At 35.7% G+C, this 27,847-nt stretch overlaps 2 protein-coding genes across 2 annotated transcripts; both read left to right on the top strand.

Annotated features, from left to right (window-relative positions):
• Positions 1 to 18,356: 18,356 nt before the first annotated feature.
• LOC104889257 (probably inactive leucine-rich repeat receptor-like protein kinase At5g06940) lies at positions 18,357 to 21,479 on the top strand. Its single transcript, XM_010674444.3, has 2 exons — positions 18,357 to 20,775; positions 20,897 to 21,479. The coding sequence occupies exons 1-2, from the start codon at positions 18,462 to 18,464 to the stop codon at positions 21,280 to 21,282; spliced, it is 2,700 nt and encodes an 899-aa protein (XP_010672746.2). The 5' UTR covers positions 18,357 to 18,461; the 3' UTR covers positions 21,283 to 21,479.
• A 4,021-nt stretch (positions 21,480 to 25,500) lies between these two features.
• LOC104889339 (1-aminocyclopropane-1-carboxylate oxidase homolog 1) lies at positions 25,501 to 27,045 on the top strand. Its single transcript, XM_010674532.4, has 3 exons — positions 25,501 to 26,045; positions 26,221 to 26,542; positions 26,630 to 27,045. The coding sequence occupies exons 1-3, from the start codon at positions 25,501 to 25,503 to the stop codon at positions 26,894 to 26,896; spliced, it is 1,134 nt and encodes a 377-aa protein (XP_010672834.3). The 3' UTR covers positions 26,897 to 27,045.
• The last annotated feature ends 802 nt before the right edge of the window (positions 27,046 to 27,847 follow it).

Genomic DNA, 27,847 nt, shown 5'->3' with positions numbered 1-27,847 from the left:
GTGTAAGCACCAGTTTAGAGCAAGGCTGATCAAGTTTAAGCAATTTTAAGATGTTCAATTTTCTCTCGTGTTAAGGAAGAGAACCATAGTCCATTCTAGTTTCTTATATTTGCAATTGCAGGCTTGCAGCACATGTTTTGCTCCATATTTCCTGAAGTGTGCGGTTGTTTACTCACATCTTTATTCATTAAGTTGTGGCGTCTCAGGTATCTGTTTTGAGAGTACCCTTATGATTGTCTGTGAATTTGCTCGACTTTTGCTCCCACTATTACATGTAAACTGACTGGAATCTGGAGCATTTTTCAATCTCCATTGAATGGAGTTGATACTGTGGTCTTTGAGTTTGGCTCCTGCGTAGTTTTTCAGGTTGTGTTAGTAATTGTTTGAGCTTGGCTCCTGTGTAGTTTTGCAGGTTGTGTTAGTAATTTGTTTGAGCTTGGCTCCTGCGTAATTTGGCTGGTCATGGTAAGTTGGTAACCCTGTTTTTAGCTTGGCTCACGCGTAGTTTGGCTGGTCATGGTAAGTTGGTAACCCTGTTTTGAGCTTGGCTCACGCGTAGTTTGGCTGGTCGTGTTAATCCTGTTTTGAGCTTGGTTCCTGCGTGATTTGCTGTCAAATAGATCTTATTTATGTTCTGATGGTTCCTTTCTCCAAGTTACTGTAATATTATTATTATCCTAGTGAAGGTGTTGGAGGGGAAGAATTGGTTCTTTTTCATAAGCAGGTTAATAGTTGACCCTGTTTCCAGTGGTTGCTCTTTTGGTTGTCAGTGTACCTTAACATGAGCTTAAGGGCAGATGAGTTATAATTAGGAGTAAAATTTAGTCACAATTATGGACTGTGGTTAATCAGGTTTAGTCAAGTATTGTTTGGTTGGGATTAATACAGGCGCACCTGTTCCTACCACTGTTTCTCAAATTATTGTTCACACTTTTTGCATAAAATTCTCGGAATACATCGTTAGTTATTCTCTTAGTGCATCTTTGTTCACAAAAATCTGAGTCACCCGGTGTTCTTTTTCTTTTTTTGTATTTGAAAGTGTATCACAAGGTGCTTTGTTTGGTTGTTTGTGAATTAGTAGAACATCTGCTTAAGAGTCTTATAGAGCACTAACATGGTCCGCTTTGTTCAAAATAATACTTGACATACTTACTCGAGCTTGGCTTCGTAGTTTTTGCGAGAGATTTTCAAGGGAGAGAGAATAGAGAATTCCTTCTTATCCAATCAATGCGGGATTTTGGGATATTTTTAAAAGTGTCTTTTGGAGAGAATATCATTTGAGAGAAATGAGAAATGGAGTTTGATTAATTGACATGGAAATCATCAAATAGTGAAAGAGCTCTTTAAAGTTGGGTGTTTTTTAGATGTTTTGGAAAGTAGCTTGAAGAGAGAACAATGAAGAGTTTATTGGAGAGCTATTACTGCTCTTAGGAACACCTCAAGTTTGGCCCTAATTTGGTTTTCTTTTGATAAGCAATGTTCCGACGTATAGGCGTGCTAGGAGACTGAAGTGTTATCATATCACTCAGGTATTAGCATCACAACATGCAAATTGGTGGGAACAATTACTTCATGTAAGTGATGTTACTGCATCGCTCAATACTGGTATGCTATAATACTCCGGCATTAGCGTCCCATATGCCCAATGCTTGGGGATGATTATTTCATGTAAGTTGTGGTCGTTGGGCAGAGTGTATATAACGTTTTCAAAGAACGAGCAATGAGCCAAATAGCTGAGTACTATCTCTGAATTACAAGTAAATCATAACTTTGAGCTTGACTTGTTAACAAATTAACATAGCTCAAATTGAGTACTGACCAAACCAATTCCAAACTATCCGTGGATTTTTGTTGTTTTGTACCGTTGTAAGTCCAAGTGCAAACTAGTTATTGAATAGAGCTGAGTTAAATTCCAAGCATCTATAGTTTATCTTATATCCAAAGATATGCTCGAGTTCGTGAGGATTATATGTCCTTGAACTCTAGATCATGCTTGGCTGTTTTTCTGTGTGATGTGTCATCACATTTATAGGGTGTCCGATGTGGTATTGTGAGATGTGCGTAATGCATGTGTTGAGTTGCACGTTCATGTTATATGTCATTGGATTTGTCGCTTTGTCGGGTGTTCGATGAAATGGTGTTGTGAGATGTGTGTGATGTATGTGGTTCGCATATATTGATTGATCTCTATGCAAATCAGTTTTGTCTTTGAATTATAAGTCTAAACGCAGCTTGCTAACAGATGAATGAAGCCCGAATTCATTATAGACCAAATCGATTTTGAACTCATGAATAGTTTTTCATGGTGTCTGCGCTTCTTATCTCTTGTGTTTAACTACCATGACACATAAATTGAGTTAAATTTGGAGCTTTTATCCTTTTTATTTGTTATGTCTCGACGCATGAGAAAATGAGGATTGTACTTCCGTGAAACCTACATGTCGATTTTGTTGCTTTCCATGTAATATGTCACCCCATTGTCCGTAATGAGGTGAATTGGTGTTGTGAGGTGGGTGTTATGCATCGGGAGGGTTTTGTTGTTTTTATTTCTAAGATTCTCTTACTCATTTGCGTTTTTCCTGATATAGTGTCTTTTTTTTTTTTTTTTTTTTTTGGCAATTGATATAGTTTGTTTTGTTATGGTTTATTTGCAAATTAGTAAGTGCACACATTTATATAGTGAGTAAAGTGCGTACGATAAACATCAAACACTAGGTTATGCGTATAGAGACCAATACCAATGAACATATACAAATAGAGATATAAATATGTTTATTTGACTTGTTAGTCATTTACATGTATTCATTTAATTTGTTATTCATGTATATTTGACCTGCTAGCCACATAAATACACGCATCTTGCTCACCATACAGACGTGTACACCATCTGCGGATTGTGGCTCATTTGGTACAAACTACAAACTATCCCAAGATATGATTGGGGGGTGGGATTGAGAGTGGAGGAGTAAGACTAGTTACTTTGATAAGTCATAGGTAGGTTTATATTTAGTGCTCGTACCAGAGATGGTCTAGGGTGTTTTCTTATTCCCTAATTAAAATACCCAATTACGATTTATAGTTGACAATTTATCTGTTCTAGTATGCTATCAGAAGTTTCACTTATGAGAACTTTAAGATATTTATATATTGTCTTACTTTGTACTCAGTCAAGATTTCTTTCAATTGCCTCTAGTTAGTATGCAGAGCGGGATTCAATTAACAAAGTTTTTTCCAGAATACCCAATTTGGGCGTAAGATTCAGGATATAATAATTGAAAAAAAGTCTCTTGAGTCTTAACTTTTAAAAAAGGAACTTTCTAGAAAATCTGAGATTTGTTATTGATGTCTTAAATAGAATCCAAGACAAAATTGATTTGCCATTGAATCCTAAACAAAATTACAAGAAAAAAAATTCAACGCATAAAAAGAGTCCTTGTTATACTTTTTAATTCTGTAAATTTGTTGAAATTAGTTAATCCAGAAAAATCTTGAAATATCTAATGTTTAAAATTAAGCCCAAACATATCTTGTAAAATATCAAGAACAATCTAGCAATCTCATGTATGTAGTCTAAGGATAGTCAATTAGCTTACTTAGAGTACTCTAGAACTTGAAAGAATATGCAAGAAGGAAAGGTAAGTGAGTCGGTGCATGCATGTCCACCGACATATATGCTAGTATAAATATATGAACATGCAATTGTAAGTGAAAAGAAAAACATATTATACACAATCAATAAAAGTCAACCATTTCTTATAATCAAACTCTCCTACTTTTCATCCTCACATCATCAACATCACACAATCAAAATAATTCAAAGCCCACTACATTTCCACTAAATTAATTCCAACATTTGGTATCAAGAGCCACTATAATCCAAAACCTTCAACAATTAAACACAAAATAATCCAACTCCCTTAAAAAAAAACAAAACACCACATAAATTAAAATGACTTCCCCAAACACTTCAACCTCAAACACATTTAACTACCCTCAAGTAAATTGGGTACCCACATTTAAGGGAGAAAAATATCAACAATGGTCTATCCAAATGAAATCCATATTTATCTCACAAGATTTGTGGGAGTTAGTACAAAATGGTTATGAACAACCAAATGATTTACCAAGAAGCTACTTGGGATGAAGCACAGCCGCAAGCAATATAAACAAAATCGGATAAGGGATAATTATGCCCTATCCTTGATCTATCGAGGAGTAGATGAAACTATTCTCCCTACCATCATGGCTGCTACAACGGCCAAGGAGGCTTGGAGTATCCTGGAGACAAAATATAGGGGCTCCGAAAAGGTAATACTCTTCAAACTCCAATCTTTATGGAGAGACTTTGATAATTTATTAATGGTGGAAAATGAAACAATTCAAGAATTTTTTAGTCGAGTAACAAATATTATAAATCAAATCCGAACTAATGGAGATAAAATTGAAGATGTCCAAGTTGTTCGGAAAAATTAAGAAGTCTCCCCAAAAATTATGATCATATAGTGGCTGCTATAGAAGAGTCTAATAAAGATTTATCTAATTAAGTTTAACTGAATTAATGGGCTCCCTTCTAGCACATGAAGATAGAATGCGGAGATTTATAGAGCAGCCACTAGAACAAGCTTTTCAAGCAAAATTAAAATTCTCTAATAATGGAGAAAATAAAAGTAGAAATGGCTACGGTAAAGGAGGTACTTCATATAACCGTAGCAGGGGGAGAGGAAGTTATAAAAATCAAGGAATCGAGAAAATAATCAATCTGGCTCCTATTGCAATTTATGTAAGAAAAATGGCCATAATACACAAGATTGCCGGTATAAGTGTAAAAGATGCAAAAAGCACACTCATTTTGAAAAAGATTGTTGGTTCCGGCAAAAGGAGGGCCAATTTTACGGAAAATAAGGAGCCTAGAGATCAATTATTTTATACATGTTTAAATGCTCACCAAGAGTCAAATGATATATGGTATATTGATAGTGGTTGTTCAAACCACATGACTGGCAACAAAAATTCATTTGTCAGTCTGGACGAAAACATAAAAACACAAATTACTCTTGGTGATGGAAGCAACCAAGAGGTTGTTGGCAAGGGGACAATAGCCGTTAGAACAAAAAACGGCTCGTCTAAATTTATTTTGATGTTTTCTATGTCCCCGGGCTTGCACAAAATTTATTAAGTGTAGGCCAACTAATTCAAAGAGGCTACATGGTGAAATTTGATGCTAATAAATGCCTCATATTTGATAAGAAAAAGGCAATTAATTACATACTCAAATGGCTCCTAATAAAATATTTCCATTAAGAATGCAATTGGAGCATAATGTTGCCCTAAGTTCTATGGTGGATGAGTCCACATTGTGGCATTTGAGATTCGGGCATCTAAATTTTAACGTTTAAAACTAGTTTACAGTTTACTATAAAACAAAAAGAAATGGTGATTGGCTTCCACCTATAACTAATGAAAGAAAAATATGTGAGGGTGTATATATGGCAAAATGCATAGATTGCCATTCCCTACTTCATCCTGGAGGGCCAGAGCTCCATTAGAGCTTGTTCATGCAGATATATGGGGCCCTACCAGAAATCCGTCTCTTGGCGGAAAAAGATATTTTCTATTATTTGTCGATGATTTCACTCGCATGATGTGGGTTTATATCTTGGAGAAAAATCGAAGCATTTTCCACTTCATGCAATTTAAAGCCCTCACAGAAAAAAAAGTGGGCATTCAATAAAAATTCTAAGAACAGATCGTGGGGGAGAATTTACAAGTAAAGAATTCAACAGCTTCTGTAAGGAGCATGGAATCAAAAGAGAATTAACTGTCAGACGCACACCTCAGCAAAATGGTGTTGCGGAGAGAAGAAATCGGACCATTGCTGAGATGGCCCGAAGCATGATGCAAGGCAAAAACTTGCCCAAATGTTTTTGGGCCGAAGCCGTACATACGGCTATCTACATTCTCAATCGATCTCCCACGAAGGTCGTCATGGGTATGACACCCTATGAAGCTTGGCATAAAAGAAAGCCAAGAGTGGAGCACCTCAAAGTATTCGGGTGCATCGCATATGCCCACATCCCGAAAGAAAATCGGGAAAAACTCGATGGAAAAGGAGAAAAATGTATCTTCATTGGATACAGTGACGAATCTAAAGGATATCGTCTCTATCAACCCGAATCTAAGAGCTAATAATCTCAAGAGATGTCATATTCGATGAAGGAGCTCAATGGACGTGGATGGGAATGAATCTCAGCACGTGAAGGAGATTTTCTTCCACCAAGCCAAGAGAGATGAAGGCCCAAATCATCCAGCAACACAATCATCCTCCAGTCCATCATCACCGAGATCTCCAACAACATTCTCGAGATCGGTGAGTCCAACATCAGGATCAAGCTCTCAAAGCTCAGCTCCAGTAGTACGACGTTCACAAAGAGATCGGCGACCACCAAGCTACTTGGAGGATTTCCATGCAATCAAGCTATCATGGCTCTCTTCCTAGCGAACCACAAAGCTTTCAAGAAGCATCAGAGAAGAGAAATGGATCGAGGCCATGAATGAAGAAATCAAGATGATCGAGAAAAACAACACATGGGAGCTTGTTGAGAAACCTGAAGACAAAGAAGTCATCGGTCTCAAATGGGTCTACAAGGTCAAGTATAACGAAGATGGGTCCATCCAAAAATACAAGGCTCGTCTCGTCGCAAAAGGTTACTCCCAACAACCAGGGATTGACTTTAACGAGACATATGCTCCGTTGTCCGCATGGAGACTATCAGGTCAGTCCTTGCTCTTGCTGCTCAACTTAAATTACCAGTCTTTCAATTAGATGTCAAGTCGCATTTCTAAAGGTGAGCTCGAAGAAGAAGTATATGTTGAGCAACCGCAAGGATATCTCATCGAAGGCAAAGAAGACAAAGTATACCGCCTTCGTAAAGCCCTTTATGGGCTTAACAAGCACCCAGGGCCTGGAATAGCAAAATAGATGGCTACCTACTTCAAAATGGGTTTATAAAAAGCCCAAGTGAGCCATCACTATATATCAAGGCCCAAGGATCACAAGATTTTCTCATATTGTGCCTCTATGTAGATGATCTAATCTACACAGGCACTAATCCGAAAAATGATTAAGAATTTAAGAAGAAATGATGTCGGAATATGAAATGACCGACCTTGGAGCCATGAAGTACTTCCTTGGCATGCAAGTCAAGCAAAGCCAGGAAGAATATTTTCTCACAGGAGAAATATGCAGACGACTACTTAAAAAGTTCAACATGAGTGAATGCAAGCCATTGGCTACACCAATGGCACTTAATGAAAAGCTATCCAAGAATGATGGCAAAGAGAAGGTCGATGCATCAATATATCGAAGTCTGGTCGGCTCTCTCATATATCTCACACACAACGAGCCAGACATAGTACATTCTGTAAGCATTGTGTCCAAGGTTCATGAGTGAGCCAAGTAAAGCTCACCTGGCAGCAGCAAAAAGGATTCTAAGGTATGTCAAGGGAACAAAAAGTTATGGAATTCTGTACGAGACAGAGGAAAATCACAAGCTTACAGGATATACAGACAGCGATTGGGCCGGAAGCATTGACGATCGGAAGAGTACAAGTGGCTACGTCTTCCAGCTGGGAACTAAGGCTATTTCTTGGTCAACAAAGAAACAAGCTACAGTAGCTCTGTCATCAGCAGAAGCTGAGTACATAGCGTCAACAAGCGCGGCATGTGAAGCAGTATGGCTACGGAGAATCCTAAAAGATCTACAACAAGATGCAGAAGATCCAACTACCATCTACTGTGACAATATGTCAGCCATAGCAATGACAAAGAATCCAGTCTTTCATAGTCGCACGAAGCATATCGAGATACGACACCACTTCATCCGAGAGTTAGTCGAAAAACAAGAGATCGTGCTACAATTCTGCAAAACAGGAGAACAACTTGCGGATATATTCACCAAGGCACTTCCAACAGATAAATTCTTCCACTTTAGAAGACGACTCGGAGTTCAAGATTTTTCAGATTAAGGGGGAGTGTTGAAATTAGTTAATCCAGAAAAATCTTGAAATATCTAATGTTTAGAATTAAGCACCAAACATATCTTGTAAAATATCAAGAACAATCTAGCAATCTCATGTATGTAGTCTAAGGATAGTCAATTAGCTTACTTAGAGTACTCTAGAACTTGAAAGAATATGCAAGAAGGAAAGGTAAGTGAGTCGGTGCATGCATGTCCACCGACATATATGCTAGTATAAATATATGAACATGCAATTGTAAGTGAAAAGAAAAACATATTATACACAATCAATAAAAGTCAACCATTTCTTATAATCAAAATCTCCTACTTTTCATCCTCACATCATCAACATCACACAACCAAAATAATTCAAAGCCCACTACATTTCCACTAAATTAATTCCAACATTGAGAACTCATTAGATGCATAAATTATGATGATTGTAATTCAACAATAAAAAGGTGGATTTATCTTTTAATTCTTTTGGCACATGAGAGTTTAGAAAGTTATAAGGGATAATGATGTTGAATTTTAACACCATATATGTGCACATTTGTGTTATTACACATTAGATAAAGAGTAGATAAAGTGCTATAATATAAGTTAGATAGTTACTCCTATTATTGTCAATTGATTTTTGTATGGAACTTTATTTGGACTTGTAAGTGGACCAAATTCTCCTTTTTAGTAGGTTGTTCAGGTCTATTTTTATTTTTATCAAATTTATTAAATGATAACGGAATTTATTAAATGATTTTTGTATGGAACTTTATTTGGACTTGCAAGTATCTTGAAACTAGATGGCACCCAAATAACTAATCTTTATGATTAGCTAGAAAGTTTGTTTTGAAAAATACGAGAGGTGCCCTGGCTTTGAGAAATTAACTATACACTAAAAATTCCATTACAAGTTTCGATTTTAGCATGTTCGGGATTTGGAGTTTCCAGTGGCCTTTTTCCTGTTTTCATTTTGGTGTTTGGCTTCTTCCTCCAATTTGCACAAGATTTTTCCTCATTTCAAGAAGTTGACCACTTTGGAGCATGGATTTTAGTTTTACCCATGTAAAACAACTACTATCTAAAAACTCGCTTGGTTGTTTCTCACTAATAAGATTATCAACTTTCGCTCCACACTCCAAAAGTAGAAGTAGGCACGTACGTTATTGACATTCTCAATTTCTCATTTCTAACAGTTAATTGTTGTTTGTCATAGAATAATATAATTTGCATCACAATTACGCAGAAGCAAAAGATACCGCCTGGCCGGCTAAATGGAAATTTGTAACCCTACGACGTTACGACTTTACACTCAGCATACACACGTATCACATATGTATATATTAGTATATCCTTTTGACATTTCTATTAGCTTTGATTGTATTGTTTTATTACTATATATATAAGAAAGTATTATCATGTAATTAGGATGTTGTTTGATTAATCTTATTTTATAGTTTCAACATATTTGTTATATTATACGTTACACAGATAGCCAAGTAAAGAGAATAAATGTCAAATACTTTGATAGATGTGAAAGTCGAAATATTGCAAGTATTTTATAACTAACAAAGTAGTCAAGTACTACTGCGAATGTCAACAAGACGCTAACTTAGTTTGCAAAGTTTACGGGACGTATCAAAGTTCAGACTTTGAATCATTATTACGTTAATTTTGAAAAGCGCAAATTTGACGTTTTTCATATAACATATAATAAAATCATATAATATTTGACGGTAAGAATTACTCCTTATGACTTTGTGATTACGGTACAAACTTCACTAGGAGTTATTGGGGCTCGATATGTTTTTTCGCCAAGTCCCAAAAGGGTATTATGAATGCTATATAAACTCGATTGCTTGACTTATGATAAGTGTTGGTTCAAAAGGGTAATTCTCCTTATCCAGAAATTGTTGTTGGAAATGTTACTTACAGTTTGACAAAATAACACACATAATCATTTTTTATTTATCCACAATCATTCTAATAATTGGTTTCAAAAATAGTTTAAAACGTTTTACTTCTTTCTGTAAGAAGTAAGGTGCAATGGTTCGAGCTTGTCTTGGCAACCAACCGTTTGAGTCTCTTAGGGGACTCAAACAGGGGTAATTTGATCATTTTATGCGTTGGAAGATTTCACACGCGTGTGGCTGACATTTGCTTGGTACCAATGCTAGGTTATAATGGTACCATTCTCCGAAAATATTGATACCTTGGTACCAGTCCTGATAACAATTTGATACCAATGTCAGTTATAATGGTACCATTGTGTTTTATTTTGGGTGTTTGAGTCTTTTTTGGACTCAAACCGTTGGTTACCAAGCCTTTCTCGCAATGGTTCATGTATATATATGCTCTTCTCTTGTTCTCTTAACTATACTTCTAGTAAGGAATAAGAATAGCTCCTAAATGTCAAAGTTACTCAGAGTAGACTCAGTAGAGACAGTGGTAAATAAAAGTAACTAAAACAAATGATATTGATTTATGGAAATAAAAGAAATTCGATATTAGATATACTATTTTTCTTGAAATTAAAATTAATTTATTGATTTAAAATTTATACATCTACAGAATAATTATAACCAACAAACACATATCAAGCTGGATCTAATAAAATTATGTCATGCCAAAATTACGATCATTGATAAGATCAAACAATTCTATGAACCCTCCTAAGGAGGGCTCCATTAAGTTCAATGTGGACATGGGGAATGCGGAAGGGTTGGGTGCGTCTTCTAAAGCATCAATTAAGGGGATGTGTGAAGGCGTTGTTGCTCACAGCAGAGAAGGTGGAGGATTGTTCGGAGCCGTTGATTCAGGGGTGGCAATGAGACGAGACAACTCCCGAGCTACTCGAGATCGACTCGGTCAAAGATCGACTCGAGTGAGCTCGGATCGAACTCAGCTCGACTCGAGATGTTGGTGAGTCGAGTTGAGCAACCCGATACTCAACTCGAGAACTCCTGAGAAGCTCGAATACCCAATTATCAATAGCGAAATACCTAAATTCAACATTTTTCTACCTTATTGTTGCTTTTAGCATGAGACACTTGCAAGCTACTCGAAATCTACTCGGTCAAAGCTCGACTCGATCAAAGCTGGAATAAAATTCGGTTAAAAATCAACTCGAGTGAGCTCGACTCAACTCGAACTCGACTCGAAATGCTAAAGAGTCAAGTCGAGCTAGCTCAAACTCGAACTTGACTCGCATCATTACTACCCCTACGTTGATTGTTGAGTCAAAAGCTACGTTACTTGGTATCCAGGTGGTTGTGGAGTTCGAGTTTCGAAATGTGATTGTGGCAAATGATTGTCTTGACCTTGTTAACGCAATTTCTTCACAAGAGCGAGGGAGGAGAAACTTTCATCTTATCCTTGATGACATTGTTCATGCTAATAGTATGTTAGATAGTGTGCCTTGGAGTTCTGTTTCTAGGGATGGCAATGAGGTTGCTCATGAGCTTACTCATTGCTTGCCTTGGGTTATAGGTAAATTCCATCTTGTATTAACTCTTTGTCGGCTTTGAATATTTCTATAAATGATATTTAGTTGCCTTCGTGGGTTTTCCTTCAAAAAAAAGAAAACTTTTAGATCTAAAAAGTAACTTAAAAAAGATCGGGGTTTTATGACTGATAAAACAAATCATAAGTCCCAAATAACAAACAATGAAGGTTAGAGTTTGCCAGAAAGAAAGAGGGAGAAAATCGATCGAGAGGGTCTTCTATGTTAAGTGTTAACCATAAATATTCAAAAATTTCTACTTGTTTAGCTTTTTTTTGTTCTGCCTATAAAAAATGTTGGCCTATTATGAATTAAAGAGAATTTACTAAAAAAATTCAAATATATAAAACGAAACATACAATTAACTATAACTTTTATAATTTTTACTTATATCTAATTACTAATATTAAAATATAAACACATACATGATACATTGACAAACCTGAATAAGAAAAAAAAAAAGAAATGGAATGAGCAGTAAACAAGACCAAAAGTTAATTAAAAATTGGGTTTTTTCACCAGGTACCCCTGTGGTTTTTCAAAATTCTTGGGGTACCCCTGGTTTTAAAAAAATGCACAAGGTACCCTTATTGTTTAAGTTAAATGCACCAAATATCCTTAATGACTAACAGTGTCAAGTTTCCGTTAGTCATTAGAGTTAATTAACTCCTCTAACCCTAATTAAGCCCTAATTAACTAACTAAACCCTAATTAACTAACTAAACCCTAACTCCATAACTTGAAACCCTAACCACCCAACCCACCACTCAACCCACCTCCACCCCCACCCCGGCAGCATACCCCCTCCCCCTCCCCACTCCCTCCCCCTCCCCCATCCCCTCCCCCTCCCCTCCCCCACCGCCGGCAACATCTCCCTACCCCCACCGCCGGCAGTATCCCCCTCCCCTAGCAGCAATTTCGAAAATCAATTTTTTTTTTCAAAGACTGATTTCGAAAATCATTTTCGAAAATCAATTTCGAAATCATTTTCAAAAATCATTTTCCAAAACATTTTTGAAATCATTTTCGAAAACAGTTTTGAAATCATTTTCGAAAACATTATTTTCGAAAGAAAACCATTTTCGAAAACCTTTTGCGAAAAACATTTTTGAAAACCAATTTTGAAATCAATTTCGAAAACCATTTTCGAAACCATTTTCGAAATCAGTTTTTGAAAAAAAAAATTAAATGAAGAAGAAGGAGGAGAGAAAAAAGAAATGAAGAAGAAGGCTGCGGGTGGGGTAGGCTGCGGGGTGGGATGACGGCTACGGGTTAGGCTGCGGGTCCGAGCTGCGAGATGAGGGAGGTTGGTTGTGGGGGAGGGGCTGGGAAGGTAGAAGCCAGAAGGGGAGTATGGGTGGGGGTAGTTAGATTAGGTTTAGTTGGGTGGTGGAGTGTTAGAGGTTAGGCTAATTAGGGTTAATGACTAACGGAAACTTAACGCCGTTAGTCATTAAGGGCATTTGGTGCATTTTATTGAAACAATAAGGGTACCTTGTGCATTTTTTTAAAACCAGGGGTACCCCATGAATTTTGAAAAACCACAGGGGTACCTGGTAAAAAAACCGTTAAAAATTTGCATGCACATGCACATCTTGGCTTCCTTGGTTAAACTGCCTATACAATCTGGGGTTTAGGCAGTCCATTGACCAAAATATAAGAAAAATGATAAAAGAAACGAATTTCAATGCAATTACTTTTATTATAAGCCTGTTCAGTTGTTTGCTTAAAATCCAATTGACTTCTGTATGTGTCCAACTCAAACTATTGGCTTATTTGTACTAAACTAAAATTATTCTTTATGATATAGTTATGTGTTGAACAATGAACTAGATTGTACTTAAATAAACTAATTATGCTGAATTAAAGTCCATTTTCTTCAATATTCTTTTTGTAAAAAATATTTTCCCGTTTAATCTCTATTGCAACAATGGTTTTGACACGATTTTAACTAGGAACATAAATAAAGAACGGAGGGAGTAATAATAATAATGTATAAAAATAAGTTTAAATTAGTAAAAAAAAAAACAGGTTCATAATGACCCTACTTAGTTTTGTAACTGCATGTCTGCATGTAACCAAAAAAAAAAAAGGAAATCAGCAAAACAAAAAAAGAGTAAAAATAGTTTATTTCACAAAGGGCGTAAATAGAAGTGCTTTTATGTAAGATACCTATTGATATGTTTTGTCAAGTTTAAAACAACTTACCCGGAATCCAAGATTAATGTAGTAAGTTTCGAAGAAGACAATTGAAATATCTCGCTTTAATCATATGAGTCTCCTTTGTCATTATTCAGTAGGTATGCTCACAATCACGGGTTGCCTTGGTTAAAATTGATGGAATCTCTTAATTCTTTATTTTCTACCTTAACCTCTGATCCTCTATATTTGTTTAATTAAGTATCTCTAAGCTCTAAGTATACCGTACCTATTGCAATAGAAAATCATATACATAGTACGATTATTTACCAAATAGCGTAGTTTACGGATTGCTACACTTCTACTAGTCAATCGCTCCTACAGGCTACAACCTATTGACTATTGTTAGGGCATGCATCCGCTTCCATCAAAGAAGCTACATATGCCTACATAGAAAATTGAAAGCTAATAACGCTCTTTGGAATGGCCTTTGTGTGATAATTTCGTATAATCATATAGAAGTATATAAGTTAAATATCGTGAAGACAAAAACTAAAGGGAGTACATATTTATCTTAGGTATCAACTATTACACTTCTTGATCTGTGCAGGAAAATTATGTGCAGATTGGAATGCAAAAATGCAAAATGTTGACGATACAAACTCTTAGTAAGAATGTATGAGATATGTTGTTTAGTGTTTAGTAATTAAGGACATAACGGACAACTCAATCACCATGAACAAACGCTCCCGAACAAAATGATAGTCAGGGCAGTGTGCTTACTCCGATCACGCTGAATAAGATTAGCAGTCATGCGGGAAGCGGATTCATTATCAGAATGCAAACGAACCTGATGACGAATTATAAATCCCAACATGGCAAGAATGGTGCGAACCCAAAGGATATCTTGAACCGTGTATGCCACAACTCGATATTCAGACTCTGTGGAAGATTTGGATATTGTAGCTTGTTCTTAGAATGCCTGGAAATGAGAAAAAATTCAAGAGCTAAAGCCCGCCAGCTATTTGACACAACACGCCAGCTGGTGTTTTAGCCCGAAAAGGTGCAGACCTTGCACGCAAGCCCACAACAAATCTGCTACAACACGCCTCCTATTTCTAGAGAATTGGGCTTGCTACATCATCCCATCACATTATATGAGACCTATACCCAAGAAAATAGCAAAACCAGTTGTAGACTGAGAACTATGAGGACAACCAACCTAATCAACATTAAAGTATGAAATGATAGCCGAAATATGTTTCACTAGGCAAAGCCAAAGACTAAGAATTTAAAGATTTAAGAGATGTGCTAGGAGTATGCATAAGTAATATCAGGTAGAGTCATAGTCATGTACTATAAGATACCTACCATAGTGCAATACTCCATCGAATATGTTAATAATTTATCATTAGTGAGACTCTTGAGAGACGGTTTACGAGAGGTGAATGGTGGTGCGAACAGGCCTAACACTATGTAGATGACACTTTTAAAGAAGATTAGTAACATACTTACGTTGAATAAAAAGAGATCACGAGAGGTTTGCACAACCTGGTATTATCTTTAGGTGTTCCCTATAACCTATAAGGCTATAATACAAGTGTTAGAATATGGAATAAGTACAAGATGAGATAGAGCAATTAACTTATCCATCGTTCTATTGCTCATTATAATTTATAAAAGAATCCAATGACATTTGAAGAATATTGGAAAGTGAATGGAATAGGAAGAAAATAAATTGGTAGAATATGACTCGACTTATTCAAAAGAGAATATTGTACGAGTTGGCTTTTGTCCATCTTCGAAACACCTCTCCTCCGGGGGGCCCCGACGACTATATGAATCGTCTTTCAACATTATAGTATTCCTTTGCTTGACTTGTGGTTGGTCTCATCATTAACTGGAGAGACTACTACATTTTATTGCTAGAATTAATATTATTGAAAAGGTAAAACACTAGTCCTGTAATTTGAAATTGATATATGAATTATGAATTTATAAACTTGAAGAGTTTTGGGATTGATGTGGAAATCAAATGATAAAAACCTAAAGTAAGGGCATGTTCTCTTCGGCATAAAACAGCTGAACTGAACTGAACTGAACTGATTGGAGCTGAACTGAATTGAATTGAATTAAATTGACAAGTTAACGAGTATCATGACAATACTAGATTTCGAGTTGACAAGTTATGTTTTTTTGTACAAACTATCGTTAAAGCTCATATGTATTTTAGATTGTTTTGTTGTATCTTTTTTGAGCAGTTGTTCAAAGTCATACTTCTTAAAAATATTTTCGTATCAAAACTAAATATCTTGTCATCAATACCTAGTGAAAATAAGTGAATACAAAGTGGTTTTAGAATAATTGAACAATTGAATAAGAACATTCAGATGTTCCAAATCTTTTATAAGTATATATTTATATAGACAAAAAAAACATATCTAATGAATGGTAGTTGGCTAAGAATCAAAAAGGTATAATTCTACTTAGAGAAGGTATTGGGTCAGACGCCTTCGATCATAATATTTGGTCGGACGACTTTCAGTTGGTTTCAAAAAAAATTTCAGTTGGTTTCAATTTTTTTTTCAGTTGGTTTCAATTTTTTTCAGTTGGTTTCATTTTTTGTTCAGTTGGTTTTAATTTTTTTTTCAGTTGGTCCATTATTTCTTTCAGTTGGTACACATATTACGAAATAAAGTCCAACTGAAACAAAACAATAACGAACTGAAACAAAACAATAACCAATTGAAACAAAAAAATAACCAATTGAAAAGGAAAAATAGGAAAAGCATGGAGACTAAGATTAAGAATTTCATGAAGATCTGGTTATCGAACAGCAGCAGTCCTGCTCGACCTCCGGCAACAATGCGAACCTCCGGCGACATGAAAGGAAGGGCGATGAACTCCAGCCGACGTAAGGAGAGGAGAGTAGTGTAGGAGAGAGAAACAGAGGAAAGAACCAAAAGGCTGGAGAAAGAAGATGACGTGAAAGAGAAAAGAGGAGAGAGAAAACTCTTTGGGGATAAATAGAATCTCACGACTGAATGAAAGAAGTTAGGGTTTATTAATATTTATTTTTTCATTTGGGTCAGCCTTTCTGAAAGTAAGTATTTGGTCAGACGGTCTGATCCAATACTTTCACTTCTACTTATACATATCCCTTGTTAAGCATAAAAACATGACAATACTAGATTTTGAGTTGAGCAATGTCCTGAATTATTATATTGTTATTGTGTTACATAGAAACACCATAAAGTGAATATGTAAATAACGATATGAAAGAAGTCGCTTGCTAACGATATTAGAGAAGGGTGTGTTCTCTTTATCTTAAAAAATAAATTTCAGGTTCAATAAATTCATATCAAGTGTGATCAAGTTTGACCAAATTTATTCAACTTTTAAATATAAGTTCCAATAAGGATCAATCAGGTTTAATAAGTTCAGTTCAGATAAGTTCAGTTCAGATAAGTTCAGGTTCTTTCAGGTGAAGAGAACACATCTTATTAACCTTTAACTTAACTTTTCTCCTAATACTCCCTTCATATACAAATAACTGTTACACTTACACTTTTCACACATGACAATACAAAACTTTTAGTACTAACATCTGTAGATCCGTATCTGTAAAATTTATAAAAAGTAGAATACATATTAATAAGATATGTATTAAGATGAAACTAACAAGGTTCACATGACTATGTTTTTATTCACATTCACAAATAGTGATGGCCACTGGTGCGGGCTGGGCGGGTCGGACCGTGGGCCGGAGCGGGCTGGGCTGAGATTTCACGGCCCAGGACCGGACCGTGAAATTCATGGGTTGGGTGGGCTGGTCCGCGGGCTGAAAAGTCTTGGCCACACCGGTCTGTTACCGGTTTTCACGGTTCGAGAAGCGGTTCTGGCGGTTCGTGGGTCTAGTGGGCTGGATCGGGCTGGCGGGCCGGCATGCGATATTTTTTTTTCAAAATTATTTAATCATTGAAATTATTCATTATTGTTATATAAAATCTTTAAAATGAATAAAAATATATACAATTATTAAAATTAATGAATAATTTATTATTTTAAAATTTGACTGAATTATAATATATGCAATTTGATTAAAATATATATAATTTGATTAAAATATACACAATTTGGTTCAATAATAACTTGGACTGGGCTGGTCTGGTTCATGGGTTGGGCTGGACCGGTTTCGTGGTCCGGGCTGGGCGGTTTTAGTAGCGGGTTTTGGTGGGCTGGGCTCAAGAAATCTAGCCCACGGCCCACCCACCAATTTCACGGTTCGAGCTGGGCTGGACCGGGCTTTTTGCGAGCCCGGCCCACACGGCCCACGAGGTGGGCTGGGTTGGATGGGCTGGATTGGCCCGCACTGTTGGCCATCTCTATTCACAAACAATATTCAAAGTGAAATTTATAAATACAATAACATGTCAAAGTGTAACCATCTTAAAAAAAAAAAAAAAAAAGGAGAATTTGCTAACAAACAATTTACCCTCTAACCTTCTTTTTATCATATTTGGCTAATTGGCTACACTTCTATAAATGTCAACAGTGTGGGGACTAATAAACATTGGATATTTGGAATATTGGACCCATCAACATCTATCCATCTATCAATGCTGTCTTGACTTTGCACTCCCTCCAAATTTCAACACTTTTTATCTACCTCTAGGCCTCTACCCTCTTCTCTCTTCTTCTACTACTACTATTAGTGTACTACAAAACACTCAAAAAAGAGCATTATAATTTAACCAAACCAAACACTTGCTGCCAAGCTCACTCATTTTACTCACTACCCTCCAATGGCTACCTTCTGCTGCAACAACACTAATCAAAACTCCTCCATCTTTCTCTCTCTCCTCTCTTTCTCTCTCCTCATTACCATCATCAACTGCTCCTCTTTATCTGAATCTGACATTCTTCTTAATTTCAAATCTTCCATTAATGACCCTTCCCATTTTCTTGCTTCTTGGTCCAACACTACACTTACTCATCACTGCAATTGGACTGGAATCTCCTGCTCAAACACTCCCTCTTTTGCTGTCACTTCACTAAATCTTCAAAGTTTCAATCTTTCAGGTGAACTTTCCCCTGTATTATGTCAACTTTCTCATCTTTCTTCCCTAAATCTTGCTGATAATCTCTTTAATCAACCAATCCCACTTCATTTTTCTCAGTGTGAATCTTTGGTGAGTCTTAATCTTAGCAGTAATCTCATTTGGGGTACTATCCCAGAACAGATTTCCCAGTTTTCTTCTTTGGAAGTGCTTGATTTTAGCAGGAATCACATTGAGGGAAGAATCCCAGAAAATGTAGGGTTGTTGATAGATTTGCAAGTTCTTAACTTTGGTAGCAACTTACTCTCAGGCAATCTTTCTGGGATTTTTGGTAATTTTACTAACCTTGTTGTTCTTGATTTGTCTGAGAATCCTTTTCTGGTGAGTGAGATTCCTACTGACATTGGTAAGCTGGAAAAACTTGAGCAGCTTTTTCTGCAAAGTTCTGGGTTTTTTGGTTTGATTCCTGACTCTTTTTTGGGTTTAAGTAGCTTAAAAGTGATTGACCTTTCTCAAAATAATCTCACTGGTGAGCTCCCCAAGAAATTTGGTGCTTCATTTGGAAAGTTGGTGTCTTTTGATGTTTCATCCAATAAAATTAGTGGGTCTTTTCCAAATGGAATATGTAATGTAAAAACCCTTACTAGCCTTAGTCTCCACACAAATTACTTTACTGGGTCATTGCCTGAAAGTAGTATCAATCAATGTTTGAATCTTGAAAGATTTCAAGTGCAAAACAATGATTTTTCTGGTAAATTTCCAACTGGGTTATGGTCATTACCCAAGATTATGCTCATTAGAGCTGAAAATAATAGATTTTCTGGTGAAATTCCTGAGATTATATCAGCTGCTGCCCAATTAGAGCAAGTTCAGATTGATAATAATAGTTTTACTGGTATTATTCCTAAGGGTCTTGGATTAGTAAAGAGCTTATACAGATTCTCTGCCTCCAATAATCATTTGTTTGGTGAATTACCCCCTAATTTTTGTGATTCTCCTGTTATGAGCATCATAAATTTTTCTCAAAATTCGCTTTCAGGTCGAATTCCTGAGGTTAGGAAATGTAGGAAGCTAGTATCATTGTCTCTTGCTGATAACAGTTTTATTGGGAAAATCCCACATTCACTTGGCGATTTACCAGTCTTAACTTACCTTGATCTTTCTGATAACAATTTAACTGGTTCAATCCCATCAGAGCTTCAAAACTTGAAGCTGGCCTTGTTCAATGTTTCATATAATCAGTTGTCAGGGAGAGTACCTTTCTTGTTGTTAACAGGCCTACCGGCATCATATTTGCAAGGAAATCCTGGTCTTTGCGGTCCGGGGCTGCCTGATCCTTGTTCAGATGAAGGGAAACTGCATCGAAATGCTGGTCTTACAAAACTGGGTTATCTTGTTTCAGTAGCTCTAGCTGTTGCTATAATCATGGCTGTTTTCGCGCTTATCGTATTTCATCGCCGTGCTAAACAGAAATCTGAAATGGGTGCTTGGCATTCAGTCTTCTTCTATCCTTTGAGGATTTCTGAGCAGGATTTGGTTATGGCAATCAATGAAAAAACTGCAGTAGGAAGTGGAGAAATTTTTGGGAAGGTTCATATCATAAGCTTACCAAGTAGTGAACTTATTACTGTGAAAAAACTGGTGAATTCTGGCAATCAATCAACAAAATCCCTGAAAGGTGAAATCAAAACATTAGCTAAAATTCGGCATAAAAACATTGTCAAAATCCTTGGTTTTTGTTGCACAGAAGATTCAATATTTCTCATCTATGAGCATATGCCAAAGGGAAGCTTAGGTGATATGATTGGCAGGCCAAATTTTCAGATGCAATGGAGTGTTAGGTTGAATATTGCCATTGGAGTTGCTCAAGGTTTAGCTTATCTTCACAATGATTACTCTCCTCATCTACTGCACAGAAATGTGAAATCAACTAATATTCTTCTGGATGCTGATTTTGAGCCTAAGCTTACAGATTTCTCACTCGACAAAATCGTGGGCAATGCTTTATTTCAGTCCACTTTGGCCTTTGAATCTTTAGCTTCCTGCTATGTTGCACCAGGTAAATATACTTCCATGACATTTACATTATGTACTATAAGTCTTCCCTTCAATTTTCTGAAATTTGAAGAACTTGTTCAAGTGATTTATTAACCTGGCACACTGTACTACTTGATTTTCAGAATGTAAATACAACAAGAAAGCAACAGAAGAGATGGACGTGTACAGTTTTGGTGTAGTATTATTAGAACTGGTGACAGGAAGACAAGCATGTTTAGCAGATTCAGAAGAACCATCTCTGGATATTGTGAAGTGGGTTCGAAGGAAGATCAATATTGCTAACGGGTCTGATCATGTTCTTGATCCAAGCATATCCGCCGCGTCTTCCCAGGAAGAGATGCTTGGTGCATTGGAGCTTGGTATCCAATGTACTAGTGTGATGCCTGAGAAACGGCCATCAATTGCTCAAGTTGTCAGGGGACTCCAAAATCTTGGCTCGAAATCTAGCTCTCGACGTCTACAACTACAGCTTACCTCCTCCAGTGATGGTAGTTCACTTCTAGTGTGAAAAATTAGCAGCATAATGTTAGTAATGTTGTGTAAATCCAGCTCGATCTACTTGCTGCTCTTCTTTGTTCTTTTTGTTGCCTCACCTAGATACCCACCTATCTGTTTTTGAGGAAGGGTGTTAAAGCATGCAGCCATGCACCAATATAGTAGTCTGTAATTTTTTGATGGGTTTGAATATAAGTTATAGTTTACGTATGGCGTATGGCACTACCAATTGTCAATGTTCGATGATATTTTTCATAGACAATAATGAAATGAGTATACTTTTTAATGGTATCAAACTGACATATCATCATACATCAGCATTTACACAATCAAAATAATTAAACAAAATTCCAACATCAACCACAAAGAACAATACATGACCACTAATATAAGTAATAATTGGACTTAGCTCTCTTGTATGGAATTTCCCCCTCTTTTGCATAGAAAAATACAAGTAATAATTCGAAGTCCAAAATACATGTGTTCGAATTTTTTGGAGTTGTAAAATATTTCTATAAGGTAGAATTTCGTAAGTTCTATTGACTATCAATCTAGCAAGTAATAGCAAACGATAATAGAACAACGAATAACAAAGCAATAAAAGACACACAAGAATTTTTACGTGAAAATCCAAGAACTGGGAGAAAAACCACGAATCTACACTAGGAATCGACGATGAACATTGAAGAAAGATTACAAAAGCACTCCAAGAACTCTCTCTAGCTTTCTCTCTCTTGAATATGAGAATAATAATGTGAATATAATTATAAGCGTATTAGAGTAAGCCTATTAATACCCCTTCGGAATAAACGCGTTTCTACGTCGATTTAGGCCAAAATTGCCTACCGCCCGACCGAACGACTAATTCGCCAGCCAAATATGCACGCGGGCCCAATCGGGCGTGGAACACCCGAGTCCTAATTCGTTCCTTTGCCTGATCGGGCGAACAAGACTGATGCTGTCGGGCACATCACGAAATCACATGCTGTTTTGCTCGTCTCGGGACCGATTGGGCGGCATTGCCCGAACCGATCAGGCGAAGTTCACTGCACAACATTTTGACGCCTTTTCCTTCTATACAACCTCATCTCCACACCCATACACCTCCTTGAGCCCCCTATTGACAATATACCCAACAAGTTTGAGCAATAAAAAGTCAATGGTTCATATATTTTTTTTCCAAAATCCTCCATATTTTTTCTCATCAAAATCCACCCCGTAATTTTTCCATCCCACCAATATGAGCCATTGATTTTGAAATATATGGTTCAAATACAACTCTATCTTGTGGAGTTTCACTAAAACTCTAGAGGATCCGGACCCAAAATACATGGGGCACTATACATTCGCTACTACTATCTCTGTTTTTTTAGTTGATCCGTTTCCCTTGACCACACATGTCAATGCACTATTTAAAACCTTTATATCTCTAATTATCAATAAGCAAAAATTACTAAAAGTTGATATTATGAAAATATTATCGAGACGAATCTAACAAGATCCCACATGACTATATTTTTTTCTTAAGCATAAATCACAAAAGATAGTCAAAGTTACACATGTGAATAATGTTAAAAGTCAAAAGAGATCATCTAAAAAAACGAATGAAGTAATTTTTAAAAGAGGGTTCATTTTGAGACTTTATCAACATTTATCATGTTTATGTTATTTCACAAAACTCTAATTGTCAACAATCTCTACATCACTTGCGTTCACTGTTCAAAACTGCTCCTTATATGAGTACTTGGGAATCATGTAATTTTGCAATCTGCAGTTAAATATAAGTTCAATAATAAGTAAGGGTGCATCCTCCTCAATTGAAAAAATTAAGTTTCAGGTCCAATAAGTTCAGATAAGTTCAGATAAGTTGCAATCATGTCCAATCAGGACAATAAGTTCCAATCAGGTCTAATAAGGTCCAAATAAGTTCCAATCAGATGCAGTAAGTTCCAATCAGGTTCAATAAGGTCCAATAAGTTCTAATTAGGTGCAATAAGTTTCAATCAGGTGTAATCAGGTCCAATAAGGTCTAAATAGTTGATGTTCAATAAACATTTATATTATTGTCCATTATTTTATTATTCATATCACTATTAGCTGATTACGTTATTATTAGAATTTTAATTAAAGTACCACAATTATTATATAGTATTATACTTGTATTATTGTCTATTATTTTATTAAATATTTGTTTATTGTCTATTATTTTATTATTCATATTACTATTAGCTGATTATGTTATTATTAGAATTTTTTTTATTAAAGTACCACAATGTATAATATTATATTTGTATTATTGTCTATCATTTGATTATTCATATTTTTTTATTAGCTGATTATATTATTATTAAAAAATATTATAATTATGGTCAAATAAGATTAACAATAATAATCAATATAATTACAATATTTTACAATTCGTCTTTAAATAACTAGAGATAACATGTTTTCATTACTAATAACAATGAAAGATTATAAATGTTATCAATTGATTGCTTCATTATCATCACCGGAGTATCTTTCTTCATCTTCTACATCATCCTCTTCAATATGGGGAACGCTTTCTTTTGGCTATGGGGAATTTTGAGATTTTTTTCTCCCTCCTTTATAATAATACATAATGTGTAATTGGGTAGTTAATACAAGTAACATGTGAGAGTACGTTGAAAGTAGAGTGAGAGATAATAAGTTAATGCATTCTACTACCTTCAAGTATATGAAAGTGGAGTGAGAATGAGTTCTACTACTTTAGTCATAAATTTTTCATATGTGCCAATTTCTCACTTGTTAGCAATAAATGTTAATCAACTTTTGATTTTCTACTAGTGCTTTATGAAATCAAAACAAGACTATTAGATATATTAGTGGTGAAAGTTAAGTATAGGCAAATATATAAATAGTAATTTTTTTTTGTTAAATTATTTATCATAAGAGATAATTAATAATATTATCTTTTTAAAGGATGAACTTTAATAATTATTACTTCCATAATAAATTTTGAGGGGTAGTATTTACGTTAGGGGTAATATTTATGTTATTACTCGTTAATTTTTATGTCTAATAAGGTCAAATAAGTTTCAGTCAGGTCTAATAAGTTTCAATCAGGGCCAATAAGGTCTAATAAGTTTCAATCAGGTCAATAAATTTCAATCAGGTCCAATAAGTTCCAATCAGGTCCAATAAGTTGAATCAGGTCCAATCAGGTTTAATAAGTTTCAATCAGTTCGGTCCAGGTTTAATAAATTCAGTTCAGATAAGTTCATGGCCAATAAGTTGAAGAGAACACACTCTAAGAGAAGTGTTATTGTAATAAATTAATAATTTCACATTGTAGAATATATAGCGTTCTGTATCTATCTTATAAGGCCAAGAGACTGTCACTATCATTGTCACAAGGTTTTGAAGTTGAACTTATTTGATTATGTGGAGTGAAGTCTCACTGCCCTTTAGTGGGCATGGCCGAAGCCCATTTATCATGGAGGAAAAATTGGTCAACTGAGAAACAAGGGAATATCTTGATGGTAGATGGAGCTTGGAAGGAAGGAAAGAAAAGAGAACCAGGGAAAGCAGCTGCATATGGATGGGTATTGATAGAGTCGGGAAAAATTAGTGCAAAAGGAAAGGAAATTTTTTTTACAGACTCCCCTAATCAAGTTGAAACCTATGCTTTATTCTATGGGATTATAAAAGCACAAAAGAGAGGCCATCAAAGTTTGGAAATTTGGTTGGACACAAAAAACATAGTGGAAGCATGTAGGAACTCCTCGAAGTCTGAGATAAGTGTGAGAAACATCATTCTGGATATTATCTTTTTATTAGGTAAATTTACTTCAATCATTTTAATTCATGTCCCTATAATCAAGGTGAACCGTGAACCTAGCTCACTCCTTAGCAATTGCAGCAAGGAAAGAGTGAAGGTCGTCTTTTATGTTGCATTAACCGTTGTAAAAAAAAAATCAAGTTTACTTTTACTTTCTAAAGTTGCATCAATTTTCAAACTGATCATAATTTTTTAAGTAGGGGCTGCTTCCGTCTCTCAATAATATATTTATACACTAGCTTTCCATCACTTTCAATGTATCTTGCAGTGACTGAAATCCAATAAGTAAACCAATACGAGTATAAACTAAGGAGTAATAGCTTTACTATTTAACTAAATCCAAATTAATTGATAAATTCCATCTTAATTTGTTCTTCAATCAAAAAAAGTCTATTGTAGTAGGTTGTAACAATGAGCAGCCAGATTACCATGAATGAAACACAAACTAGTACTAATGATCGAATCAACAATCTCAAGGCTTTCGACGAAGAAAAAACTGGGGTGAAAGGGCTAGTAGATGCAGGATCAACAAGCATTCCTAACATCTTTGTTAGACCACTCGAGGATCGTACTAAGGATTTGAGCACTAGTCCTGATAATATTAGTGTGCCCATCATAGATTTTGCTCATGTTGGTCAAAATATAGATCAAACTGCAGAAATTGTGAAAGAAATCATGATGGCATCAAAGAAATGGGGGTTTTTTCAAGTGGTAAATCATGGGATTCCTTTGGAAGTTTTGGAAAACATGATTGAAGTTACTAGGATGTTTCATGAACATGATGTTGAGTCTAAGAAGAAGCTTTATAGCCGCGATTTCCAGTCTAAGAGGGTGACATATTTTTCCAGCCATGACTTGTATAATTCGAAAGCTGCTGATTGGAGGGATACTCTGTATGTCACCACTCTGTTTACTGCTGGTGAAGTTGATCCTCAAGAGCTGCCAACAATTTGCAAGTGAGTTAATTTTTGTTATTGTGTCAATTATCTCAACAATTTATATGTTTGATTATGGCTAAGGCTACAACAATTATAGCAAAGTTACACACTTACACCCACTAATATAATTAGCATGTTTCCATGGTTCACTTGGTAAAATATACTTAGATCTTAAACCGGATTATTTTTGCAGGGATGTGATACCGGAGTATGTAAATCACATCCTTGAATTAGGTGATCGCATACTTATGTTGCTATCAATGGGTCTTGGACTCGAGCCAAACTATCTTGGAGATTTGGAATGTAGTCGTGGTTGGGCACTAGCATGCCATTACTACCCACCATGTCCGGAGCCACAACTAACACTCGGAACTAGTGGACATGCTGATGTCTCATTTATAACAATACTTTTGCAAGATCAAATTGGAGGCCTCCAAGTTCTTCATGAAAACCAATGGGTTAACATTGAGCCTATTAGTGGCGCGTTGATTGTTAACATTGGAAATGCACTTCAGGTTTCACTTCTTTCTCCTTTCGAACACTTGAATAATTATTAGCTTAAACTTCGTCATAGTAGACTAATGATTCTTTTAATTATGTAGATCATATCTAATGACATGCTGAAAAGCATCTACCACATAGTAATTGCGAAGAGTGTTGGACCAAGGATTTCTATTCCACTCTTTATCAATGGTTATTTCAAATCTAAGAAGATATATGGTCCAATTAAGGAGCTAACATCAGTAGAAAATCCGCCTATATACAGGGAATTTACGATTGAAAAACTCCTCACTTACTTCTACTCCAAATCCCTCGACGATCTTGGAATCGATCATTTTAAACTTCAGCCTTATAAAGATGGGAACTAATTTTACGAAGTACAAGAAATTAAATGGTGTTACTTACAATATCTGTATGCTATATATAATTGATGTATTGCATAATAATAAACAAACTTATTGTTAGATTTTGCTGCATATACCTCTTGTATTGTATCATTGTAATGCATCAAAGTGTGTTGAGCTAGCACTTTAGCCTGGTGTCTTGCGAGGATTGCTCAATTCATGTTTCATTTATGAGATTTTATTGCTTCATCATTCAACTTCACCACTTCCTGGTACATAATTTCTTTCTTTCAATTAGTAGCGACCCAGGAATTTCAATTTGAAGGTACGGACGTATAACAAACACAATAATAGGGGAAAGTGGATAAATTGTTTAATACTAAAATATGCATAGTTATACTTATACAACCCAAAATAAGAAAAAAGAAATTCATATTGTTCAAATTACATTCGCATCTTATGAGACTTCATATTTTAAAATTGAATAATGATATCTTCATTTGGGAAAAGTATACTTGATTTCAATCTTCAATTTTAATTACACGCTAACTAATAAATAATATCAACAATTTACATGTACATACTCAAATAAATAAAGAATCTGACTAACATACTTCTATATAAAAGTATAAAACAATCAATTAATTAAGCAAAGTAATCATTTAAAATGGAAAACAAAATTTACAACAATAAAACAAGAAATAGCTTATTATACCACATGAATGAGAGAGAGAATATACTTTGATTGTGGAGTGTGGACATTACCTTTGGGTGTTCTTGCATTACCTGTATTGCTAGGCTAACACTCAATTGCCCCCCTCCTTTTGTCTCTTAACTCTTGGCCTCTCCACCTCCCTCTATTATGCCAAGAGTCTCCTTGCTTGGGGGGTGATAGATCCATCATCGTGAGAGACTGATGATAGCTGTATTTTTGCCATATTATTTTCCTCCACAAAGGGCTAGGATCATTAAAGA

The sequence above is a fragment of the Beta vulgaris genome, chromosome 3 (genome assembly GCF_026745355.1).
Source record: "Beta vulgaris subsp. vulgaris cultivar EL10 chromosome 3, EL10.2, whole genome shotgun sequence".
Lineage (NCBI taxonomy): Eukaryota > Viridiplantae > Streptophyta > Magnoliopsida > Caryophyllales > Amaranthaceae > Beta > Beta vulgaris.
The sequence above is the reverse complement of the archived record's forward strand: the minus strand, read 5'-3'. Positions and strand labels throughout refer to the sequence as shown.

Excerpts from the sequence above, each read along its gene's own strand:
- LOC104889339 (XM_010674532.4), top strand. The coding sequence starts at position 25,501 with ATGAGCAGCCAGATTACCATGAATGAAACACAAACTAGTACTAATGAT. Across the intron at positions 26,046-26,220 it reads GAGCTGCCAACAATTTGCAA|GGATGTGATACCGGAGTATG; the intron begins GTGAGTTAATTT and ends TTATTTTTGCAG. Across the intron at positions 26,543-26,629 it reads ACATTGGAAATGCACTTCAG|ATCATATCTAATGACATGCT; the intron begins GTTTCACTTCTT and ends TTAATTATGTAG.
- LOC104889257 (XM_010674444.3), top strand. The coding sequence starts at position 18,462 with ATGGCTACCTTCTGCTGCAACAACACTAATCAAAACTCCTCCATCTTT. Across the intron at positions 20,776-20,896 it reads TTCCTGCTATGTTGCACCAG|AATGTAAATACAACAAGAAA; the intron begins GTAAATATACTT and ends CTTGATTTTCAG.